Here is a 25,711-nt window from a genome sequence, read left to right on the forward strand (position 1 = left end):
ATGATGGATGGCAATATCAACATCTCTAATGGGACATCATTCTTCGGACAATGTCATCGAGACACCAGGATAGCCCATGTTGTATTTCCACTCTTATACAGCTTTCTTTTCCTTGCTGGATTTCTACTGAATAGTTTGGCAGTGTTGGCTTTTTTCCAGATTGCAAACACATCAAGTTTCATCGTGTATCTGAAGAATACTTTGGTTTCTGATTTCATAATGACGCTGATGCTACCTTTTAAGATTTTAACGGATTCAGAACTGGGATTGTGGCAACTTAAAGCTTTTGTTTGCCGTTTTTCAGCTGTAATATTTTACGAGACCATGTATATTAGCATAGTGCTCCTTGGACTTATTTCCTTGGACAGGTTTCTCAAGATTATTCGGCCATTTGGGAAGTTTTGGTTGCACAACGTCACATCAGCAAAAATACTCTCAGGACTAGTCTGGTTCTTCTTTTTTGGCCTCTCTTTGCCAAATATGGTTTTGTCAAACCGTGAGGCAACACCACTCACTGTAAGGAAGTGTGCTTCATTGAAGAATCGCTTAGGACTGAAATGGCATGAAGCTGTAAACCACATATGCCAGGTCATCTTCTGGACTATTCTGATCTTAATCCTATTGGTTTACATAATTATTGCAAAAAAGATCTACAGCTCTTACGTAAATACTCAGATAAAAGAGTGCAAAATTAAACAAAGAGCCAAGAGTAAGGTATTTATAATTGTTGCTGTTTTCTTCATTTGCTTTGCCCCTTTTCATTTTGCCCGAGTACCTTATACTCTTAGCCAAACTGGCAAAGGTATTGACTGCAGCATACAGAACCGACTATTCATAGCAAAAGAAAGCACTCTATGGTTAGCAACTGCCAATATATGTATGGACCCTCTGATATACATATTACTGTGTCGTCAGTTTGTAGAAAAAGCTTTCTGTGTTAAACTGCGAAAATCTAGGAATACAATTCAAGAAAATATAACTATTGCACTAGATACTGGTATATCTGCGTAGTAATTTTGGATGAAGATTTCTTTTTCTTATTCTGAAATTGTTCTAGTTTTGTAGTATACTGTATGTACATTTATATAGACACACACACACATGCATGCTAATGATTATAATATAATCAAATGGCTATGTGTTTCAGATCTTGCTTACAACAATATATTTCTCATTTTAAATGTTACATGAATAGAAGAGGATGGTGGCCACATCTGCACTTTGTTTAAAGGTATTTCTTCTGCCTGGTTTCTCCACAACAATCACAATTATTTAAGCATCAGTTGATGCTGTAAGTCTGGTAATAAGCCTCGTAGTACTCAATGGCTTTCTTTTGAACAGACACACATAGACTGCACTGCCCTATGAGCCTGCCTGAATTTTAAAAATATTTAGGAAAGGCCCATCTCTTCCTAGAGGTGGATTTGGTGGAGACAAGAAGGGCCTTCTTTCCAGCTGCTTTCACTTGCTGGAGTTGCTTAGCAAGGGTATTTACAATGGTAACTAAATTTGCATCTTTGCTGTTGTCTCTCCACAAGATGCAAAAACTTATTTTAAAAGCATGCCTTTATTGTATAAGCAAACATTCCGTTTAAGGGGAGGTAACTGGTTAGGTAAGCACGCTCACATTTAGCACTAGTCTTAGAATTCATTGTGTTTCCAACTGTTTTTTATTTGTTTTTTTGTTTTGCATATACAGTATCACTATTTTGTTTTATTATTGCCTTGAGCACTTCTTTTGTAAATTGGCAGATGAGCGACAGACAGACAGACAGACAGACAGACAGACAGACAGACAGACAGAGACAGACAGACAGACAGACAGACAGACAGACAGATAGATAGATAGATAGATAGATAGATAGATAGATAGATAGATAGATAGATAGATAGATAGATAGATAGATAGATAGATAGATAGATAGGGTATCTGTTAACCTGGGGATCTTTGCTAAATGAAAAAGGTGGGTGATTACAAGAGGACTGGCTTTTTCAGCAGTGGCTCTCCCACCCCTACAAAATGCTCTTCGTAATGGGGCCTATCAAGCATCTATGTCATTTTTTTCCTAACTAGGTAAAAATCTTTCTGTTCTTCTAGGCATTTAATGAACTATTTTTAAGGTGTTTATATCACAGTAATCTTTTTTTTTCCTTTTAGTTTTACTTTAGCTTGATATGACACAGCAATTTTTGGCTCTGCTGTGAATTTATATTGTTTTTATCACATGCTTATTTTAATCATATTTTCATTGTTTGTACTTAATACTTTTTAAAAATGTATTATAAGTGTGCAATATCCAGAGAACTCGGATTATCATTGACAGGGGCTGTACTTGATGATCCGTAGGGTCCCTTCCAGATGATGATGATTATCAGGAGGTCAAAAGTGCAATATTAAATAAATAAAACTATTTTCTGTTACAATTTATGCGTGGCACGCAGTTATGGGTTTCTTTTTCTCAAGCAAAAGCAAAGGTTTTCAGAACATGACCTCAGGTAAGTAATGCACAGGTAGAATTCAGTTTTAGAAAAGGTAGCCATGTTAGTCTATGCAAGCATATCAGGCAAAAACAAAAGAAAAGTTAAAAAGACCCACCTTAAAACTACTATATTTTAATGTAAAAGTTCATGGAGCTTTGCCCACTTCTTCAGACATATGAGATAAACTACAAGGATCACACAGTAAAACATTCATGCAACAGTTTAAGGTGCCTCATTTTTGTCTCTCTTTTGTTTTTCTTTTGTTTTTGCCTAATATGTAAAATTGAAGCCCCCAAGGCATAAGTGCTATATAGTTTTATAACAGAGTTTCCCAACAGGAAGAGAAATGAAAAGATCAGCACAAGGGCCTTAGGGACCAGGCTGAGAGGCAGCAGATGCAGGATGCTTGCTTCTGTTAGTGTTATGGTCACAACAAGAAGTGAAGCACTTTTCATGGGAATGAAGGTTCCTGTATGAAGATGTCAGCTTGCAAGTTCATAAAATACTTCTTGGATTTTGAGATTTGTGATATAAACAGGAATTATTATTTTCTATTTTCCATGACTTGCTCCCTCCAGTACACTCTTCCACAAGTTGGTACTGTCCAGATATGTTTGTTAGATGACCATTCCCAGGATTTCTGAACATTGGCTGGGGGCTGATAGCAGCTGACATCCAAACACATCTGGAGGGTAGCAGACTGGGAAATATCCCTGTCAATTATCTCCGATCAAATTCTTCACGTTACACAGTCAACAGAGATATTTCCCAGTCTGGTGAAATGTGTTCTCTGTTTCTTAAAAAAGGTGTTTAAGGCCTAAAACAGACCTTGAGAGAAGAATTGTGTTTATATGGCAAACTGCATACCACAGAAGCTTTTGGGGGTATTCGTATAATTGATAATGTAGGGGCAATTTTTGCAGCCCTTTTTACATTTACCATGGGAAGAATCTTTAAAATTTCCTCATATCAAACAGAGAGAAAAAACATATTCCAACAATATTTTGGCCAAATCATTCTTTAGACATACTACAGAAAGATATAGCAAGACAGAGCATTAAGAGATGTGTTAGTATTTTAAAACTTTGTAATATCATGAGTTAGTGAGACAGTAAAAAGCTCAAGAATAAATTTTGTCTGTTATCTGTGTTTGAGTGATAAATCAGAGTTAAATTCTTTATGGCTAGCACAGTATAGTAAGCTCAACCAGGAGCTCTTTGATTGGCCCAGCCAGGAACAGCGAAAGCTGATTTTGCAGAAAGACGGTCATTGGGAGGATGACTGAGTCAGACTCTATGCACTAAAAAAAGCTATAAACGTTAAATAAGCATTTTTAACACCACCACTGGAACACGGTGATTATCCAGCAGTACAATGTACTGTACTACTGTTAAAAACCATAAATGTCAGGAAATAAAAGGTGGGAAAATGAACTAGACCATAGTAGCAGATTACACAAAGCTTACATTTCACAAGCTGCATTGCATGACCTTCTTGGGCGCAGATTAGAGAAAATGTGTTGACAAGCCACGCAGGGGTGATATTACTGTACAAGTTGTGATATCATGTTGCAGTAGATGTTGCACCTGCAGAGGTTACCAGTAGGATGTTCTTTTTTGGAGAGGACAGTTTTCCTTTTAATGGGGCCCCTGAGGTCAATCCCCTGTTGGAAGGTACCCTCCATTTGAAGGGGTGTCTAATTTCATATCTCTGCTTATAAATTGCAATATACAATCTTGTGCAAAATAGTGGTCTCTTTTGTCCTCTATTTTTTGTTTCCAATAAGTAGCAATTATGTGGCATCAAGTTGCACCTGGCACACCAACCCTAATACGGTCTTCAATGTATATGAGTTATTTAAGGAATGGCATTACCACAGCCACTCCCCAATAGGGTCCATGACCAAGCAGGGATCTGAATCCAAACCTCCTGAGTCCTAGTCCAAATTTCAATCTAGTGTCCCATATTTACTCTCTCACACTCTCACATGATTATTTGCTATCAAGTTGATTCTGACGCAGGGGTGACCCTTTCCAGAGTTTTCTAGGTGTACTCAGAAATGGTTTGCCATTCCCTTTTTCTCAGACACTTTGAGCCTATACAGCTTGCCCAACACTTGACAGGCTGCCTGTTTGCTCAGGAGGTCCAATGAGGAACCCAATTCCAGCTTCTTCTCTCACTTTAGTCACTCCATACTCACTCATTCTGAGGTCATCATCAGCTTACAGTTATCACTTAACAGTGACAGTTGGGAAATGCACAAGCAGATCACTGATGCTGCATTGGAAAATCTGCTGCTGTTGCTCTTTGTTTATAATATTTTACCTCATCTTTCCCCTCAGAAAGGACCCAGGCAGCTTACATCATTAAGAGACAGTACGTAAAACTAATAACACAATATGGAAAGATCAAAGAAATATCACACTAAACACAGTAGGCAAAAGCAACACCAGAATACATTCAAAGTAGTAAAGTACAGCAATACATTTAACAAACCCCACTCAGGCAGCTAGTGACTCAGGGAAAGCTTGCCTGAAGAGAAAAGTCTTTGCCTGCTTGCAGGGCAAAGATAGGACCAGACCAGCCTCTTGTGGGAGGGAGTTCCAAAGTCTGGCAGCAGCAACAGAGAAGGACCTCTCCCATATCCCCATCAAATGCACCTGTGAAGGTGGCAGGATCGAGAGAAAGACCTTTCCTGATGATCTTAACACCCAGGCAGGCTCATAAAAAGAGGGGTGATTCTTCAGATAGCTTGGGCCCAAGTTGTTTACTGTTTTATAGATTAGAACTCTGAACTGTGCCTCGAACTGGATCAGCAAGCAGTGGAGCTGCTGTTGGCTGAATGTTATCTTACCAGCTGATTCCAATTGCCATACATTCGAACTGGGAATTTTCCAATAATGCAACCTTGGGAACAGGTACTAAACAGAAGATACATTTTGTAGAATTTTTTTTTCTCCTGTTTTTGTACAATATTTAATAAGCAACGCATGATGAATTATTACAGCATGTAAATATCTTCTGGCAGGACATACTGCACAACAGTAAGGGGGGGTTAAATTTAATTATGGGTGTATCCATGATATAAAACAGAACTGCTCCTTAAAACAAGGGTGTGCCAACGGTTTGAGAAATGCCTTAATCAGCTGCTTCTCAGCTTCTTTCATCTTGCAGTGAAAGAGGCCAAGACCAATTTTTATACCAAGGAAGGGCCAGATGAGAGGCTAAATTAAACACATCAAGTTCTGCTTTTTTGTTTTCTTGAAAGAAGAATAATTTTTATTTTTTGCTTGCATTACAGTGATCCAAGTACCCTGACAAACATTTGTCTACTGAAAGCTATCCCCAGAAATTGTTATCCTCTATTTCCAAATTTAAGTCAAGAGGTCCAGAATGATAACTGTGCTAGATCAAGGGTCAAAAAAATTCAAGATAAATTGAACAAAGGGGAAAAAAAGCAGAACAAATTCTGAAAAGGCATGGCATTTTTTCTGCATTTAGAATATCAATTGATAATGGCCATAGAACTAGTGCTTTCATGTCTTCTTTCTGAAACTATACAGCTTGCCATGACCCCCTTAGTCATGCACACACTCCAGATTATCTTGGCTGAGCCCTCTCCCAGGAAGCATAGCAACTTCCAGTCCTTGGCTCTGCAACCAGCTGGACCAACCTACTGAGTGGCACCTACAATTTAGATATTTTTAAGCACTTAACCTATCCTATAAACTTTTTTTGAATTAGAAAAGCAAATCAAGGACTTCAGTAATAATAGCATAGACACTCACCTGGTTATAACTTTCATTTATATACATACATATGCGCAGAATATATATAGATGACTTCACTGGCTTGAATATCTATAGCTACATCTATCACTTTTCTTACAGCCTAGAGAATCACAATAACTGCCTTAGAAATGCTGTCAGCTGAAATGGGCTTGTCCACAGAAAATAAATACTAAAAGACTCTACACAGCTTTTAGCTCTCTAGCTATTGTGCAAGAGATAGCTTATCTCTACCAGACACTAAATATACATTCAAGTTGAATATGAAACAACATATTGTGTGGCAGCCTTAAGATCAGAAAATATCTCGCCAAGGAAGAGATCAATGTGAAACATTATCAGAGCTTCAGCCACAAAAGTAAATTCTCCTGATTCCTTTTGCTTTGCATTGTTTCTACATCACCTCCTGAACTGTTGCCACACAGGACCACAACCATCTGTTTTCACCTTAGTAACTCCCAGCAAATCTCCTGAAAGATCCAAAGTCATAAAGAAATACAACAGATCCTTCAATATCACAGTAGTATTCCCCCAGAACACATATGTCCAAATTCATTTATGCATATCTCCATTTGGCCAAATGATCTTGATCGTCATCAGATCAGAACTCAGTCAAAAAAGCTAATACTCCTGATACATTTAATAGATACCCATTTCATTTAACAGACTTAGGCTGTGGTCATGTGAGGAAAATATTCTCTAGTTACCCCTCAGTTAGATCTTTATTGTTTTTTTCCTGGTCACACGATGCAGTCAAGATGGAAACATTTTCTCAACCAGTGATGTAACTGTGGTTTATTTTCCACTCCCTGGAAGGGCTGTGTTATTTTGTACCTCTGTTGTATCAGTGCACTCCCTGCTGAAATTGCTTATGTGCACAACCTGCCCCGTTTCTTCTCAGAATCGAAGCTAAAAAGGTGGCCGCCATTCTTGCAGCACAAATGTATTTTTATTTTATTTTTTCATGGCCAATACGTATATTTTTATGTTGGTTAAAGTATGCCACAGAGCAATTTGAGTCATTGCTGCTGTACCAGCTTTTCTGTACATTGCTTTTCTCTAATTATTATGAGGAGATTGTTGTAGGGGGAAAATGGCAGATTAAGATGAAAGGCAGAGGAGATTGTGGGGGAAGTAGTCAGACCAACGTGATTCTGCAAGAGCAGCCAGTGCAAAAGAGGACATATTCCCAAACAGAAACCCCTTCCTTATAAATCAATCCTTCAATAAATATTATATTATATTATATTATATTATATTATATTATATAAATATATCAAGGAGCTGAATTGCCCCTTGAAACAAGAGAGAAAATAAACTGGTGCCATGATAAATTGTTACTCCTAAAAGTTCTTGGGACATTCAGCCTTATATATATATACACAGTATTACATGACTGAGAATTAGTACAACAGAGGTACAGAAATTATTGGAAGAACTAGAGAACATTTTCCTCATGTGACAAGGGCCTCAGGTAGTAAAGCTGGAATAGGATTCTTTGTCTAAAACTATGCTCTCTGCTTGATTTGGAAGGACCTCTGTCACAACTCTATTTTAAAAGTGTCTTTGTTAAAGAGAAAGAAAGAACTCATATTAAACAATCTTCAAATACATATGTTGCTTCAGCAGTTTACTGACAAATTACTCATCAGGGACAGTGACATGGAGAGGTTCAAGTCAGGGAGATTCAGAATGGAAATTCAGTTGGTACAGAATACTTTATTTCAATACAAAATAATCCTAGAACTTTCTGAAGTATAGCCTGAACATATATTAAATTGAATGCATCATACTGTTTATCTCACACAATCTACTTTGTTACTCCACCAGTTGCAACATTATTCTATATTATGTAATCAGTACACCGGCTCAGCAAACATGACATCCTTAACTGTTTTTACTTTGAATTGGTGAATTTGCCTTTGCGTACCTTTTTGTGTGTGATTTTTATTCACGAATGAACGGCTGCAATGAACACGGATATTGAACTTTAACCCACTATGACAACTAGCCAACCCTCCTAACATTGCAAGTCACCGAAATACTGGAAATTGCTGCATCATTCTAGGCGACCCAATTTTGAACACAGACAGGCAGAGGGAAATCCTCCTCTGCTGGTGAGCTCCTGGCAGATGAGTTGTAGAGAAGGAAGATAAAGGAGTGGATGACATCTGATCTGTTTTATTTTTGCAAGATTTCCTTGTAAGTTCTTGGAGAAGGTGGAGGAAGAACTTGCAAGGAAGCATGACAGAAAGTGACCTAGAAGTGCCTTGAGCCTGTCGCATAAAGAATCACCCCATCACATGTCAAAATAATAAATAAATTCCAGTGATGCCTGCAGTGGTGATGGTTGTAGAGGTGGAGTATCATGGAGGAGAAGGTTTCATCATAGTAGATAGAATGAGGGGCCAAAATAATGCATGGTACAGTTTTTGCTGATCACAACCTGTGGACAAGTAAATACGAAGCAGCATTATGCCTATTAAAACAAGTACTGTCTATGATACTGCATCTTTATTTAGACTTGTCATAAATATCTTGCATAGCAGATAGTAAAACTTCAAATAAAACTACAATTTCAGGAAGAGCTGGGCAGTAAATCCTCTTTGGGCTTACCAACATCTCAGATACCAGTTTGATATACATGACTAAATATGCTTCCCTTATTTATTTATTACATTTATATTCAACGTTTGTTCCAATGTGCACAAAACAACATATAAATCCACATTTTCTCCTTAATACAACCCTATCAGGTAGGGATGTGGACAGAAAGTCACTGCCCAAACTCCAGTGAGTATGATGAATTGGTAGAGACATGACTCAAGTCCCAGGCCAATACCAAAAATATGGACATTTCAATGGAGAAATCTAGGACAGATTCCTCTTCCTGATATTCAGCGTTCCAGGTGACAAAAATATATGCTATGGATGGATGGAGAAATCAATCAGTAGCAGGATGAGCATTCAGGCTGAAGTAGTACAGTTCAGCAGGATGCATGGATTCAAATGGTGTCTCATGCTGTGGCTCTGTTGGGAGTGAATAGTGGGTGGGAGGCAGAGCTGGCAGTCAGAACTTCAAAAGTGAGGAGAGGGAAAATGCCTACCAGTTTATACAGAGGATAAGAGGCAGACAGCAACAGCAGATGGTTATTTTTGCATTATGTCCCTGTCCCTGATGAGTCATTTGTCAGTCAATTGATAAGGCAACATATGCATTTGAAAGAACTTTATGAATTAGTGACTTCTCAAATGTCTTGTCACTAACAGCCCTGTTCAGTCTTATAAAGGCCCTGGGTTCCTTTATTGAGTCACTACCTCTCATGTTTGGTTGGCTTCTTCTCCTGCTGCCTTCAGTCTTCCCCAGTGAGTCTTGTCTTCTCATGATATTAGCAAAGAACAAAAGCCACAGCTTAGTCATTTTTTATTCTAAGAAGAATTCAGGCTTGATTTGTTCTTCTTATTTGTCAAAAAAAAAAAAAAAAAAACCAAACCCTAATCTCCCTGGCTTTTCTGAAGGACTAATCAAAACAGCATCTAGCCTATTGGCACATTGGTGCTCTGTCATGTGAGAGCAAACAAACTTTGCTGCAGCTACTGCAGCCATGGCTGTTTCACAAGCTGGAGGACTTCATGAAAAGACTTATCAGTTAGCAGAGGACTGCCACTAGTAGGATAAACTAAAGAGACAAATCTCCTTTATATTCTTTGGAGGATAAAGTTGGTCGCTTCCTATACTCTTTAATATTGGGCTTGAATCAGGCTTCAAGGAAGAAAATACAGTATACAGTATATAGTTTATACAGTATTGTATAAATGGAAATGTATCTGATATGTAGACTTGCCCTATATATCAGATACATTTCCATTTATACAATACTGAAGATGTGAGCCTTAGCAATATCAGATCAGCCACATGCACCCTTGATTCTTGTCCCTCCTAGTCTATTAAACCAGACGCTACGATTAAATGAGTGCAGAGGGCAGTGAATGTTTCTTTAGCAAATGCTTCTTCAAATGATTAATGTGAAATATGTACTAAAGAAGCTGTCTCTATTTCACATCACATTGGATAATTTCCAACCAGTCTCCAACTTGCCATTATTTGACAAGATGTTGTGTGTTGGTATATTCTTTTCATTCTTATATGAGATTATAAAACAAGCTCTGGTGACCATGATAGATGAGCAATACCAAGACCTGGGCAGGGAAAATGCTTCTTTGTTTGTTTTTCAGAACCTCTTGGTGGCATTTGATTCAATTGATTCTGGCATATCATTTTGAACTGCCTGGGATGGATGGGCTTCAGAGGTTTCATTACAATGGTCCTGGCCCTCCTTCAAGGATTAACTTTAAAATATAATGTTCATTTTATAAGGTGACTCCTCCATAGCTCATTCCCACCATCTGCCTTATATTTGGCACCACTGACTACCTCTTTAAAATCATGTAATCTTTCCAGTTATATGCTGAGTATACATCACAAAGAAAGAAGAAAGTGCCAAAGCAGTACTGCAGTTGAACATTACAATGACAAAAAATGACTACAGAAGAAACTATACAGCTTTAACACTGACAATACAGAAATTGAAAGAGTTATATGGCATAGTACCGTGGTTCAACCATCAATCCAGCAAGAAATCAGAATAAGATTGAGACTTGGAAAGGAATTAGAAAATATCATCAAGTGTAAGAAGACCAATATCATCCACATTGTTGTATTCCCGATAATTCTGTGCAGGTGTGAAAGCTGTACACAGAAAGTAGCAGCAGTAAAGAAAGCTCATAGGGAAAACGTTATTCATTTGAAATGTGGTGCAGAAGAGAGGTTTACAGATACCCTGGATTGCCTGAAAAATGAGGAAGTGAGTTCTAGAGCAAATCAAGTCTGAACTATTTCTCTCAGAAAAAATTAATGAAACGGAAGCTGGCATACTTTGGGCACATCATGAAAAGGCAAGATTTGCTAGAAAAGACAATAATGCTGGGAAAGGCTGAAGGTAGCAGGAAAAGAGGAATACCAAATATAAGATGGATTGGCTCCTTAAAAGAAGCCACCAGTTTGAGTTTACAAGAGCTGAGCAGGGCTTCAGAGGACAGGGCATTTTGGACCTCTCTCGTTCACAGGGACATCATAAGTCAGAGGTTACTTGCCAGCACATGACAACAACAGCAACAACAAACATAACAAGCCTCAACTTGTGAGATGGAAAGGAATGCACCCAGAATACAAATAACTCAGAGCTAAATTTTAACCCTTTTACAACCATAATTCACAACAACACATACAACAATAGCACTTATTTTATTTTATTTATTTATTTATTAAATTTATACCCCGCCCATCTGGTCTTCTGACCACTCTGGGCGGTTTCCAATGCATGGATAAAAACATACAAATATACACACATAAAAATTATAACATAAGCTAAAAATTAATAAACTATTCAAGATGGCAAAGAAGAAAAGGAGAGAAAAAGAATGCCCAGCGTAGGGGTTGCACGAATCTCCAGAGGGAGATTGTTCCCCATCACCCTCTCAGCCTTACAGTGGTACCTCGACTTAAGAACTTAATCCATATTGAGACTGTGTTCTTAAATCGAAACGTTCTTAAATCTAAGTATCATCTCCCATAGGAATGCATTGAAAACCATTCAATCCATATCTGCTGTTTTTCGTTCTTAAGTCGAGGCGTTGTTCTTAAGTCGAAGCATTAGTTCCCACAGGAACTAATGCAATGCCGGTTAATCCATATCTACCACTAGGGGGCAATTTTTAAATTTGTTTTCTTATTTTGACCTAAGGTGAACTTAGGTCAAAAAAAAAAAAGGTCAGGAAAGGTTTTTTTTTTTCTTTTTGGTTCTTAAGTCGAGGCGCCATTCTCAAGTTGAGGCTCCATTCTCAAGTCAAAGCAACTTTTTGCGAACGGAGCCGCTCTTAACTCGAATCGTTTTTATGTGGGGACGTTCTCAAGTCGAGGTGCCACTGTATATGATTTCAGCTTAATTTCTAAATAAGGCTTCAGATGAGCTCAGAGGAATTTGTTTAGATGAGGCAATATAAAGTTCTGCAAATCCAACCTATCTACCTCAAACTTTGGCAGTACCAGTTAATGAAACCACTAAATCAAGACGTGTGTCAGTCATGTTTGGTTACTGACATTTTTCTGAGTGAACCAGGATTCCCTTGGTGTCTGCCATGCTCAGTGGCTCACATTTGGTGTCAGGAAACAGTTTACAAATTAAAGCAAGTTACATTATGATGTTTTCAAAAAAGAGCAACAGTTCACCTCATGGGAGGTGGATGAAAGCCTCCAGTGGCCCCCAGGTAAATTGAGTTTGAGACCCCTGATCTAGACTGATGAGGAGTTCCTCAAAACATGAAAGCTTTATTGTTTCATCCTGATAATCTCTGACATAGCTGGAGTAGCTGAGGATAGCTCAGTGAGTTGGAGCTAGGAGCTGGGTAGTGTATTTCGTTCCCCACTGTGAAGTCGAACGTTAAGAGTTCAATGCTTCCAGAGAGAAAAGCCATTCTGTTTAGCCTTGAGCATCTTGCACAATTCCAGGGTGCCATATAATAACAGAATAGTAAACTACTTTTGGGTACTCAATACTCAATACTTAGAAAGCCCTGGAAATAATCACCATTAGCTGAAACTGACTTGAAATCTATGATTTGAATTCCTCGCATACAGTACAATGGACTTAGCTTAAAGTCTGCCTCTGCCCTAATTATAGTGATTTCTGAAACTGTCAGTTTTTAAAATAGTGCTTCTTACACATATTATACACACATCACAAACACCTCAAATGAAATACTTTCTCCATAAACACCCTTTATTAGTGTAAAATATGTTTTCTACCTCTTCACAACACTGTTGCAATTTAATCACACTCTGTAACTTTAATTCCATTCCAGAGTCTCCAGACATGAGCCCCAAGTTTCAAAATCTCACCTACGCTACCTTATTGTGAGTCATCCTTAGGTACTGAGAAAGCCAGTTGCTTGAGTTCTTTCTGGCTGGGACTTTTCTGATCAGGCATAAGGTGGAACACATTCATCCAGGTCCTGAATTCCCCCTGCTCAGATTAACAAATTCACCTTGCCCAGAGGGTTGTTTTGTTTTTTGGGTTGTTTTTTTTTTTTCATACTTCAACTAACAACATATCTTTACTCTTGTGCTGGTGAAAACAGACGGAACTTTAATTTTGGGGAGAAGATAATGCATCCTACAGACACTGCTCCGAGGAAAGGAACAAAACCAGAAGAAGAGCTACACAAATGACAGGTAACTTTTAAAAAAATTCAAATGATGTTTGAGGCATAATGTGGAGGCTTGCAATTGCTGAGGGGGAAGTTAGCTCTCTTTTTTTATTAGAATTTGGAGAATCCCTCAGCTGACATGGGCAGGGGCCATGCTGCCTGGGGAATGTTTGGAGGTGTAGTCCCCCCCCCCAAAAAAAAGCAGAAAAAAAGAGTAAAGGAAAGAAAATTACGATCCCAGTCCTCAAATAATTTGGGAAAAAAAGTGTTTTAAAGGAGGGGGAAGATGAAGGGGGGGTGTTCCTTGCTTAGATTTCTATTTGTTTGTAATTTTTAAATACCTCTAGTCAAGATCATATTTCTGTTTCTCTGACTCTGAACAGCAAAAGATTAAATATTCCCATGAAGTATCTGAAAAAGCTACGCACTCCACTCACATGCGGTGTAACATTCAAAGTGGTATTTTATTGCTTATTTAGGAATCTACACATTTCTTAAAATGACTCAGACGATTTCTCCTAGATCTGCTGGGTCTTGCTCAGCAAAAATAGAGTTGGATCAAAATTCCCTTAACATGTTAACGAGACATAAGGGTTCTGAAATCATGCTTGTACATGCCACATTAGGAATCTGAAAACGGTTACAAACAAGAATATTAAATCTCCTCCTCTTAATAGATAATGAACGTGGCTATTGTGGCTGTAGTTTTATACTGTACATGCCTAGCTGAGTAGGAATTTATAAGAGTACGTATAGGTCACTTCAGCTGGTGTAAAGTCTTTACAATACTGTGCACATTTTAAAGGCTGGTACTTTTTGAAGATCACCATATCCACTGCTTTGTTTTCAATCAATGAGGACATGCTATACGCTTTTGCAAAACGCAGGGTGTTTTCTAACATTTGGAGCTGAAAAGTGTATGCTTTTCAATTTCCAATTATTATGTAATGAAAACGGGGGGCGGGGGGAACGGACAGAACAGAACAGAATCCTGGAACAGCAGCTTCAGTTCTATGATATTTGGCTCATTCTCCACTGCCAATCCTGAGATTCTTCCTATTGTTTTTTTGGTTTAATGTAATTGCTTTTGCTCTTGTACAGAGGATAAAGGGACCAGTGAAACCAGGTGTATTCACCAACTGTAAAGAATTAGCTAAAGATGTGCCTCCTTGTATGGGAAGAGGGAGAAGCAGGCATTTGTGAAAGATGTGATTGTTGTCTCAAGGATGTGTGATAAGAAGTAAAAACTATTATTTCCTGCTCTGACTTTCACATCAACTTTCTAGCCTGTCTCTTTCTTTCCACTCCTATTCTAACCTCTTTTTATCCTAAAGTTTTCCTTTCTCACCACCTGCATGCACACCAGCCTCCATTTCACAACCACAGGTGCAGTTCCTCCACTCCCAACCCTAAAGGAATTCCAAGCAGACCTAAGTCACCAGCCACACGGTTCTCTGTACTTGTACTAGCATGCAGCACTGTCTGGCTTACTGAAATTCCCAAGGTGCCCAAAAAGCCCTGGCATTTTAGAATGCAGCTATGCTATACGGCATGCTACCCAGTTCACAGAGGTACATGTCCTTCCAATACAACACTACAATCTGTTGCAGATTTATGCAAGACAACAGCAGAGATTACTACAAAGTGGCAAACAGGAAGTAGAGGCATGTTTTTGTATTGCAATTTCTTGAAATTTTATCTTTATTTTGTTTCCAGGATGATTATAATACAATTCTTCAGTCTGTGAAACATGTATCATAAATGTGCATAATGCAACTCAAATAAGAAAAGGAAGTTAAGAAACAATAAGATATAACTCCTGTCCTTCATTGTTCATTTTTGGGAGTTTGTTGGGTTTTTTACATATACATTGTCAGGTTAACTAGACAAAAATCACTAGATTCATCAGGTTATTAAAAGGTTATTCTAGAAACCAGGACAGGAGATATTGTATAATAAATATTATTCTAGAAATACTATGTTTTAAATTACTGGTCAGATGTCATTTGTCTAAAGGATAAGGTGTATCTATCAGTAGCTATCTGCATGTATCTAAGATCTTATTGTCATGCATGATGTGATAGAATTAAGCAGAATAAAACACGAATAAGAAAAGGAACTTGAGACAATAACACTTATTATGGATATAGAAGATTTCTCTCCTTCTGTGTTCATTTTTGGAAGGTGGTGTTTTTTTTAATATACTGTATAGATTTCCAGGTCAACTGGAGGTTACTTGAATTTCTTCACAAGGAAAAAGGGCACACAGAAATTCAACAAACAAAGAGGTAAACAAACTTTGCTACCTCTAAGGCAAGAATATAGGCCAATGATCAAGAGCAGTTTACCAATATGTCGAAATATTTAAATTTAAATGTTTCTATTTTACATTCTAAGTTATGAGGCAAGCTAAAAGTATTTAAAATAAAACGTTGTCTAACTGCTGGTCAAAAAAAATCGTTAACATTAAAAACCAAACATGATTGAACAAACCACAGGTGGTTTTTTGTCCCAACCATCAGGTCAATTTTTACTTATGGTGACACTTTTGCAGGGTTTTCTAGGTATAGAATACTCAGAAGTAGTTTACTGTTCCCATCTTCTGTGGGCATTCTGGAGCTATGCAGCTTGCCCAACACAGTTTGCCTCTTCTCCCAGGAGCCACTGTGTAGAATCAAACTCTCAACCAGATACTTAACTCTTTGAGCTATCCAGCTACCCTTTTTCCCCACATGACCACCCAATTCAAATAAATGGGGAGGGGCACTTACTCTTCACATTAAAGAGTGCACAGGGAAAATAACAGAAACCCATTTCCCTTGCCTTGATTTCAACAGTTCTCGCCTAGCCTTACTCTGAAAGTAGAACTGAGATGGAAGAAAACTGTTTAAAGAAATGGAGCACAGGAAAATAAGAAAAAATAAAGATTGCCGAAAGCACAGAAGGATGTTGAATATGCTGCTAACAAGTTCAGGTAGCAGCAACAAACTCTACATGCAATAATTTTGCCATAGATTTTCTGGTATTGTCTATCGACATCCTCCATAACAATATGAATCCATCAGGCTCAAACCAGACCATTTCCCCTTCAATACGAACTCTTCTAGCTAATGTCTCTACAGGGTCTTTCCGAGCCCTAATGAATTAGACATTGATGTTGCCTGTAACAGAATATGGCAAACTGTTAACAAAACAAGGGTTGTACCACAAGTGTTGTACAACAAGTGTTGCCTCACAGCATGAATTATTTCTTTTATCAAGTAATACAAAAGTAAATTGCACTGCTTCCAAAGGAATTTAATGGTAAATAATGCATCCAGCTTTCTCAAGCCTCTGAACAGGTAGAAATTATAAACATATTTCAATTTGCTATTTCAGTAGCAAAACTGAGGAGATTGTTGGCAAAAAAATGACAATATCAGGGAACGAGACCAGGCACTTCAGGCACTTGTTTGGAAATTCTTGGGGTGGAGATGGGAGAAACCTCCTCTTTCATATGACTAATAATCCTTCATAGTCATCAACCAATACAACAGGCTTTGTGTATACTTACTCTTTAAACTGTTTGGAGGTGTACAATGTGTAAGAAAGTAGTTTATGAGGCATGTTCTAATAGAAATAGCAAAAAATTTTTGCCTCTTAGGGATGTCCTGATCCAAAGCCATCTGAGTGCAATTTAGTGTGCTGATTCTGTTTTAGAAATGCAAAATTGGATTGGAAACTCCCTGCCTAAATGCCTACTTCCTTTCCCATCAATATTGCTACTTGCAACTAATTTCATAATAAGGAGCTAAATAAAAAATTACTGACGTAGAGTAGAAACTTGGGTCTAAATTAAATCAATGAGAATAGATAGGTTGAATCAATGGGATTCACATAAGGTTTGCCATTCAGCAATGGTTTCTAAGGCTTTGGTAGTAGCAGTTGGATTTAGGCCAAGTTAATCTGATTCATGAAAGCTCGCGCTCAAAGACCAAAAGGTTTTAGACCCTTTGTCTAAATAAAGGTATCACTTCTCCTTTCCATTGTGTGAAGGACCACAAGACTCACTCTGGGGTTTTTTTTTGGGGGGGGGGTTGGAATCTATAAGACAGATATGGCTACTAAGTCCCATGCATTTCAGTGGCTTTCCTTTAGGTAGGACTAATGTTGGGTTTAGCCAAATGGTTTTCTGTTTACCAAACAGAGAATGGTGATGACATACAGAGAAATTCTGATTCTGCAACAAACTCCTACCACAGATTAGTGTGGGCTGCTAGCCAGTGTACATGCCAGTATCATGGGATTATTCTACCCCTTAAAACCTGTTTCCTTATTGTTGTGTCAGAATAGGAAAATCTGTTCTGACCTCACCATCATTCACCATGTTTCAGCAGCTAGCCAGGCCGAAGGGCTGCTGATCTGCTTACAAATCAAGCAGCTGCACACTGTTTAGAACCCAACATACGCCAACAGCAGAAAGTATTCCAGCTTCCTAATGGATGAGTTAACCATGGACCTGTTGAAACTTCAGCAGTGTAACAACTTGGCTAAACCTACTCAGCTAATCAATACAAGACATGTAAAAGCTGAGAGATCAGATATTTAAAGAGTTGCAAGATCTGTTTTGGTTTGCATAAACTATATCCTGCAAAAACAGCAGAGTAAAAATTATAACAAAGTAATCAATACATTAGATTCCCTTAGTTATACAGTGGTGCCTCACTTAGCGATCGCTCCATTGAGCGATGAAATCACTTCGCGATGGACTTTTGGCCATCGCTGGAGCGATCGCTTAGCGATGTCCTCTATGGCTAAAATTCGCTTTGCGATGATCACGGGGAGCGATCATGGCAAAGTGAACATTTTTAAACAGTTGATCAGCAGTTCCAAAATGGCCGCCGCAAAAACAAAATGGCCACCGCTGTTTTGCCTTGCTGTAGGGGCACCCAAAATGGCTGCCGCTATGGAGGAATTTTGCTTTAAGGTAAGTTTTTAGCCCATAGGAACGTATTAAACATGTTTTAATACATTCCTATGGGCTTTTTAAAATCGCTTAGCGATTAAATCACTCAGCGATGTTTTTTCCTGCATGGATTAACATCGCTAAGTGAGACACCACTGTACTGTCCAACATGCTATTATAGTCTGTTATAGCTCCTCCCAGCCACAGGAGTAGTATCCATGCAGGCAATCGAATCAACTTTCTTCTTAGGGTGCATATAGTGTACAAACACAAAAGAAAAAACAAGTCTAATAGGGCACACTGATATAAATGAAAGCTGTGAAGAAATAATAGGAAAGTTGTTTCCTCCCACCCTTGTTTTAGAAATGTCCATACTTTCCATTAGCAGGTAATCAAATGGAATGATTAGAACTATATTCAACAGGTGGATGACCTATAATGTTATTCACTGAGAAATTATTAGGAATGGGATTATCCTTGGTCAGGTCTTACAGTCTTCTACTGCCAATCTAATGCTATGTAACATCAGATAAGGAATCCAACCTCTTCTCACAGGGTTGACTTGTCTATCTCCACAAACTCTTTCCAGCATCACGATACCCACTCCAGGTCAGTGGCCTTCATCATCTGACCTTCTTCTCAACAATCTACAGACTCACACTCCCTCCCCTTTGTATCAGCTGTCTTACATCAAACATCAGTTGAGTCCATCTGAATCCCACCCTCTGACATTTAAAGTTTTTAATGGGCAGGGGGTTTGTTTAGATTACTGGTACAGTGGGGTCTCTACTTAAGAACGTCCCTACTTAAGAACAATTCCACTTAAGAACAGCTACATTTGCTAAATTTTGCTTCTACTTGAGAACAAAAATCCAGATAAGAACAGGAAAAAAAAACTTTCCTGCTCTTTTTTTAACCTTAGGTCATCTTAGGTTTAAAAAAAGTTCTCCCCCTAGTGGTAGAGTACGTATTAACCAGCTTTGCATTAGTTCCTATAGGAACTAATGCTTCAATGTATGAACGCACCTCTACATAAAAAAAAACAGCCAGAACGGATTAATTGGTTTTCAGTCCATTGCTTCAAAATTAGCTTCGTCAGAAGTGCTTTTAACACTGTTCCCTGACCTAAGGGAAAAAAAATAAAAAATATCCCCCTCTTGTGGTAGAAGGCGGAATAGCAGCTTCCCATTAGTTTCTATGGACAGAAAAGAGCAGATACAGATTAAATGGTTTTCAATGCATTCCTATGGGAAATGCAGATTCTACATAAGAACTTTTCCACTTGAGAACCACCTTCCAATACGGATTAAGTTCTTAAGTAGAGACCCCACTGTAGTATCATTTTAAATTTATACTGTAATATAGAATGAGTTTGAGCTACAATATTATTTTTTGCAAAGAACTGGTACTAGACTGTTGTAATACCTTCATATGCATTGCTATTCTTGCAATGTGAGCTACACTAGGTTCATATATATATAGAGAGAGAGAAAAGTGGTATAAGAATTAAGGTAGTAATAACCAATACCAACAAGAACCAATTTGCTACCTCCTTTCTGTCTAGTGTATTACTGAAGAGCACTCACAATCTAACTATACCCATCCCATAGAATCACAGGAGTGTAAAGATAAAGGGAAATCCCAAGGGTCATCTAACCCAACTCCCGACTAATGCACGAAATTCATAGCTAAGGTAACCAAAGGGATGTGGTGGCCTCGGCGGGTTAAACCACAGAAGCCTCTGTGCTGCAAAGTTGGAAGACCAGCAGTCGTAAGATCGAATCCACGTGACAGAGTGAGCTCCCGTCGCTTGTCCCAGCTTCTGCCAACCTAGCAGTTCGAAAGCATGTAAAAATGCGAGTAGATAAATAGGTACTACCACAGTGGGAAGGTAACGGCATTCTGTACCTAGTTGCGCTGGCCACGTGACCATGGAAACTGTCTACGGACAAACATTGGCTCTGTGGCTTGGAAACGGAGATGAGCACCGCTCCCTAGGGTCAGACACGATTGGACTAAATATCAAGGGGAACCTTTGACTTTACCTTAAAGTAGCCAAGAGAGGGCCATCCAAACTCTGTTTAAAAGACTGAAGCAAAATATTTTAGGGGCAGTTTTAGACTGTCCTTCAATGATTTAGAAGCCATGAGGGTAATGGTTCATAAACTAAGAATGTACCAAGATATGCTATTACATTTCCCATGTCAAACACAGTACAATATATTTGTAGACTATGTAACTGGAGGCAGAACATCCTGTGTCTTATGATGTATGTGTTGAAATGTATGCCAGTTTGCATAGATATAATACAATCTGAATGCTGAAGAGCTACTATCCAAGTCTGCTCATTCACCATCTTTTCTTATTTTAAACCTGACAAAACATAAGCACTTGCATCAGCCTGGTATCCTCCAGAATCTATGCCATGTGGGGATTTCCCGGCGTTATAGACCAACGTATCTGGAGGTACCAGGTAAGGGAAGACTGCTTTGGACCATCTCAGCTCTCCTTTGCCAGTTGTTGCTGTTTAATAAACATGAGATTAAGACTATATCAGACTCAGCCATACTGACATTTTATCTCCAAGCTCCTTAGATCATGCATATAAATGGTGGGGGGGGGGGGGGAACAGCCTCATGCTTGAGGACAAAAGCAGATATGAAGTGGGGAAGAAAAACTAGTTTTAGAGTTATATGGCTTCCATGCAATGATTTTTATTATCATGTCGCCACCCTGATGAGTTTTAAAAGGTCAAATACCTCAATGCCTTAGTTGGTGCATATATTATTAATCCATCATCCTATGTATTTTCAGTATGTCTTCCAATCAGTGATTTAGTTTCTTAATTTAGCCTTTGTCTCTTGTACGCACAAACCAGTCTATCAGCATTAGCGACAACAAATTGCATCATATATAGGACAGGGTACATTTTACTAATGTATATGGATATACCTCTTTACTCATGATAAATACATAGCAACACAATCTATAACGATGGATGTATCTTTGGGTAAAAGTGTTGCTCTATACCTGCATTCTTATCAGAGCAGCCAGATGCATTTTGATAGTATTAATATATGTCATCATACGTTTCTGTAAATATTGCCTGCTGCAAAGAGGAATCCATGTATTGTAGAAATCCTGTGGGTTTGCAAAGCAGGAAACTAGACACCTGGTTAGAATTACTTGGGTTAAAACAAGGAAGTTATTGCCATGAAGACTTAACAATAGAATTATGTTATTCGCTTTAGGTAGCTTCAGACAAGTCACCTTCTCAGTCAAACTTACAACTTTAAGCAGCCTTCCTACACCTTTTACCTTCCAACAAAAGCTGGTATGTGCCAGGTCGGTGCCTTAGAGCAGTGGTTCTTAACCTTTGTTACTCGGATGTTTTTGAACTGCAACTCCCAGAAACCCCAGCCAGCACAGTTGGTGGTGAAGGCTTCTGGGAGTTGCAGTCCAAAACTCCTGAGTAACCCAAGGTAAAGAACCAGTGCCTTAGAGCACTGTTACAGATGCAATAATGGAGCACCTATGCTGAACTTAGAGGAAAGGCAACATTTTATAGAAACACAGAATTATAGAGACGCAGAGGGTCCGTTCCTGAAGCAGAAAGGCCATAGTTAAAACATCTCTGAAATTTCTACGTGTTAATTTAAAAATGCATTAAAAAGTGATTTTGGAAACACATTGATCAGAGAAATATGTACAACAGAGATTGAAGTGACAACTGAACATATACATGGTAGATATCAACCACTGCAAAAATATAACATCAGAGGAAAAAGTTCAGTTGGCCCAGAAAGACAGAAGAAATATCTGGAGGTATGCCTTTCCAATAAGCTGCCAACAGAAGCCATTTTCTTTCAGCTTGTGATCTGATACTCAATTCTATGAAATCCTGAACCTCTGAATGGCCTCCTGCCTGATCTTCCTTTTTGGTTAGCTGAAAAAATGGTACTGCCAGTAGTTTCCAAAACCATGGGGTATGTGTCACGAGAACATATGCTTTCCATGTCCAGACTGAGTTTGGGATATGGTGTTCTACAATAAATGAGGCAATTAAATCTATAAGGTCCTTGATTTCAATGGCAGTTTGAAAAAAATATAGGTTTACTCCAGATCCACCTGTCTCTTATTTAAATATCAATTAATTTTGCAACCACTTCTGAACTTGTTTAAAGCATCTTTTCACACCATCTTGATCTAGCTTCCAGAGTTTTTCATGTGCTGCACCTCCCTGCAACACTTTGTGTTTCAAATTGCACAAGAGGAGTAATGCCAGCATTTGGGAAAACATTTAGTTCCTACATAGACCTTTAATTCCCTCCATAAGCTATTCTATCTCAAACTGGATCTTCCTCTCTGGAGCATGGGGGGTGGGGATCCTAATTTGCTTTCAATTTGAAGCCCATGTGCAGATTGATGGGGTCTGAGCCAGCAGTGATTGACAATAAAATAGATTTTTGAGTTTCATGAAAAAGTTGAGCTAGTGTATAGTGTTATGGGAAAAAATAAATTTGAAGTTCATTAGGGTACGAATGAAAAACAGAGTTATCAATACCACAGTGCCTTTATACAAATTGATAACACAAATATACTTGAACACTATGTACAATTCTGGTCAGAGTACAGTACTGTAGTTTTCAGTCTGTTCTCTCTCCCCAGCATATAAAGAGGGTCTTGAAGGCTCTCCAGACAGTCTGTAGCTTGCCAGTTTGGAAATGGAAATGGTGCAGAAAAGTGCAACAGAAATCATCAAAAAGCAGGAGCGATTCTCCTATAGGTAAACACTTACGTTGTTTCCCCATAGGAAAGCATAAAGACACTGTGTATAATTAAGCTATGAAAATCACGCTATAGTGGTGGTCATTAACTGACTGTAAATATTTGCCTGAAATGAGCTCTAGAGTATATATATATGTTTGTTTGTGTGTTTGACTTTTATACTGCCCATCTGGCTGCCAAGGCAGCTCTGGGCAGTTTACAACACAACATAATAGACAACAATTTAAAACAGTAAACATAAGCAGTAAACAAATGGCTTAAAAAATCAAAATTGCCATTGGTACACAGAGACAAAACTACATTAAATTAATTAAGCTTAATAAGGTGATTTAAAAGTATTTATTTATTTATTACATTTATATCCCGCCCATCTAGTCATTTCAACTATTCTGGGCGGCATACATCAGACACAACAAAGACAATTAAATAATATCAACATCCAAAGATAAAATAAGATAATCGTTCAAGATGGAAAACAAAAATAAATCAAATAATAGCTAGAGGGAAGGCCTGCTTAAACAGTCATGTTTTTAATTGGCTTTTAAAGACACCCAGCAAAGGGGCCATACAGATCTCTGAAGGTAAGTTGTCCCACAACCGAGGAGCCACCGCCGAGAAGGCCCGGTTTCTTGTTTTTTCCTTCCAGGCCTCTCTCGGCATTAGGCCCCTCAGTCACACCTCCAGACTAGATCGAGTGAAACGGGTAGACTTTGGTGGGAGAAGGCGTTCCATCAAATAACGAGGTCCTAAACTGTTTAGGGTTTTATAAGTAATCATTAGGACTTTGAAATTGACACAGAAGCGTATGGGCAGCCAATCCAATGCGGCCAGAGTGGGAGAGATATGATGATATTTCCTCACCCCACTAATAAGTCTGGCCGCTGCATTCTGCACCATTTGAAGTTTCCACATCAGTCTCAAAGGTAGCCCCAAAGTAAGGTTTCACAACCATGTTATGTATTTTCTAACCCTACAAAATTCTATTCAATCTTTATTATATGGTCACAGAACCTACAGAGTGCTGAGGCTTAGCATTAGGATGGAGCTTTGAGTTAGCAGAAAATTTACATTCAAACATCTCTTTTGAAAATTCCAGAGTCAGCCTCTCCCTGTATAGGGCCAAATTACTGACAACCAGAATATGCCACTTCTGCTTCTCATTCTCATGGTTTCCCCAAAAACTGCACAGGAAGGACACTTTTTTTCATGGGACAAATGTAGTAGACATGGGGGAATGTGGGGAGTCATGGCTGTTATTATGTGTGTGTGTAAAAAGTGGATGAAATTTAGAGGCATTGTTTGCAACTTCTGAGGTGATTATATTGTAAAATGGCTCCCTTATTGGTAGAGTTCTGTTGGAATTCTGCAAAAAAAGATGATTTTTGAGTAATCAGAATGTCCATTGAGTAATCAATGGTCTGGGAAGTGGTGGTGCTGTGGGTTAAACCGCAGAAGCCTCTGTGCTGCAAGGTCAGAAGACCAGCAGTTGTAAGATCTAATCCACGCAACGAAGTGAGCTCCCGTCACTTGTCCCAGCTCCTGCCAACCTAGCAGTTTGAAAGCATGTAAAAATGCAAGTAGATAAATAGGTACTAACACCATGGGAAGGTAACGGCATCCCGTGTCTAGTCACGCTGGCCACGTGGCCATGGAAACTGTCCACAGAAAAATGGTAGCTCTGTGGCTTGGAGACGGAGATCAACACCGCATCCTAGAGTCAGACTAATGTCAAGGGGAACCTTTACCTTTACCTAGACATCAATGACTTTCAATGAATACTTGTCATGTTGGTCATAATTACCTCTAGTAGTGACAGCAATCCTATGAATGAATACCAACTGCAAGTGAGCATGAATTGATACTGGGGGAACAGCTTGCTGGTCTAAACAGCCTTTGCTTTGATCAAGTAGGGCTGCTCTAATGCTAAGCCATTATTTACATAATACCACAATCAAAATTCGAAATAAATTGCATAATTTCTCACACACAATCTTCTCAAAGAATTAGAGATAGAAGGGACACTAAGGTTCACTGAGTCCAGATCCCTGCCAAAGCAGGAAATCCACAGCTGACCATCCTTAACAAGGGCTATTTGACCTCAGCTGAAAGGCCTCCAATGAAGGAATATATGAAACTCTCCAGCTTTACTCCAGTTTAACAGTTCACGATTTTAATGCATGGACAATCTAATAAAGAGCGGGAAAGGGCCTTTATAAAGGCAATGCTGGCATAGTGAAACCACCTTTGTTTTCTGTTAAATATACATCCAAGTCTGCAGTTTCTTCTACAGCAGTGGTTCTTAACCTTGGGTTACTCAGATGTTTTTGGACTGCAACTCCTAGAAGCCTTCACCACCAGCTGTGCTGGCTGGGGTTTCTGGGAGTTGCAGTTCAAAAACACCTGAGTAACCAGGTTAAGAACCACTGTTCTACAGTTTTAGTGG

At 38.7% G+C, this 25,711-nt stretch overlaps 3 protein-coding genes across 10 annotated transcripts in view; 2 read left to right on the top strand and 1 right to left on the bottom strand.

Annotated features, from left to right (window-relative positions):
• Positions 1–13,720, top strand: P2RY13 (purinergic receptor P2Y13). Its single transcript, XM_078389120.1, has one exon. It carries the CDS (start codon positions 1–3, stop codon positions 1,009–1,011), a length of 1,011 nt encoding a protein of 336 aa, XP_078245246.1. The 3' UTR covers positions 1,012–13,720.
• Positions 1–25,711, bottom strand: part of MED12L (mediator complex subunit 12L) — a 205,302-nt gene that overhangs the window by 74,452 nt on the left and 105,139 nt on the right. The gene's annotated exons all lie outside the window — the stretch shown is intronic.
• Positions 13,248–25,711, top strand: part of GPR87 (G protein-coupled receptor 87) — a 20,976-nt gene continuing 8,512 nt past the window's right edge. Inside the window, exon 1 of one of the 2 annotated variants that reach the window (XM_020781891.3) lies at positions 13,248–13,560. In XM_020781891.3, coding sequence (XP_020637550.3) covers positions 13,554–13,560 — 7 coding nt within the window. In that variant the 5' untranslated portion in view covers positions 13,248–13,553. The remainder of the gene's footprint in view (positions 13,561–25,711) is intronic. The other variant, XM_020781889.3, reaches the window with a different exon arrangement.

This window comes from Pogona vitticeps, chromosome 3 (genome assembly GCF_051106095.1).
Source record: "Pogona vitticeps strain Pit_001003342236 chromosome 3, PviZW2.1, whole genome shotgun sequence".
Classification (NCBI taxonomy): Eukaryota; Metazoa; Chordata; class Lepidosauria; order Squamata; family Agamidae; genus Pogona; species Pogona vitticeps.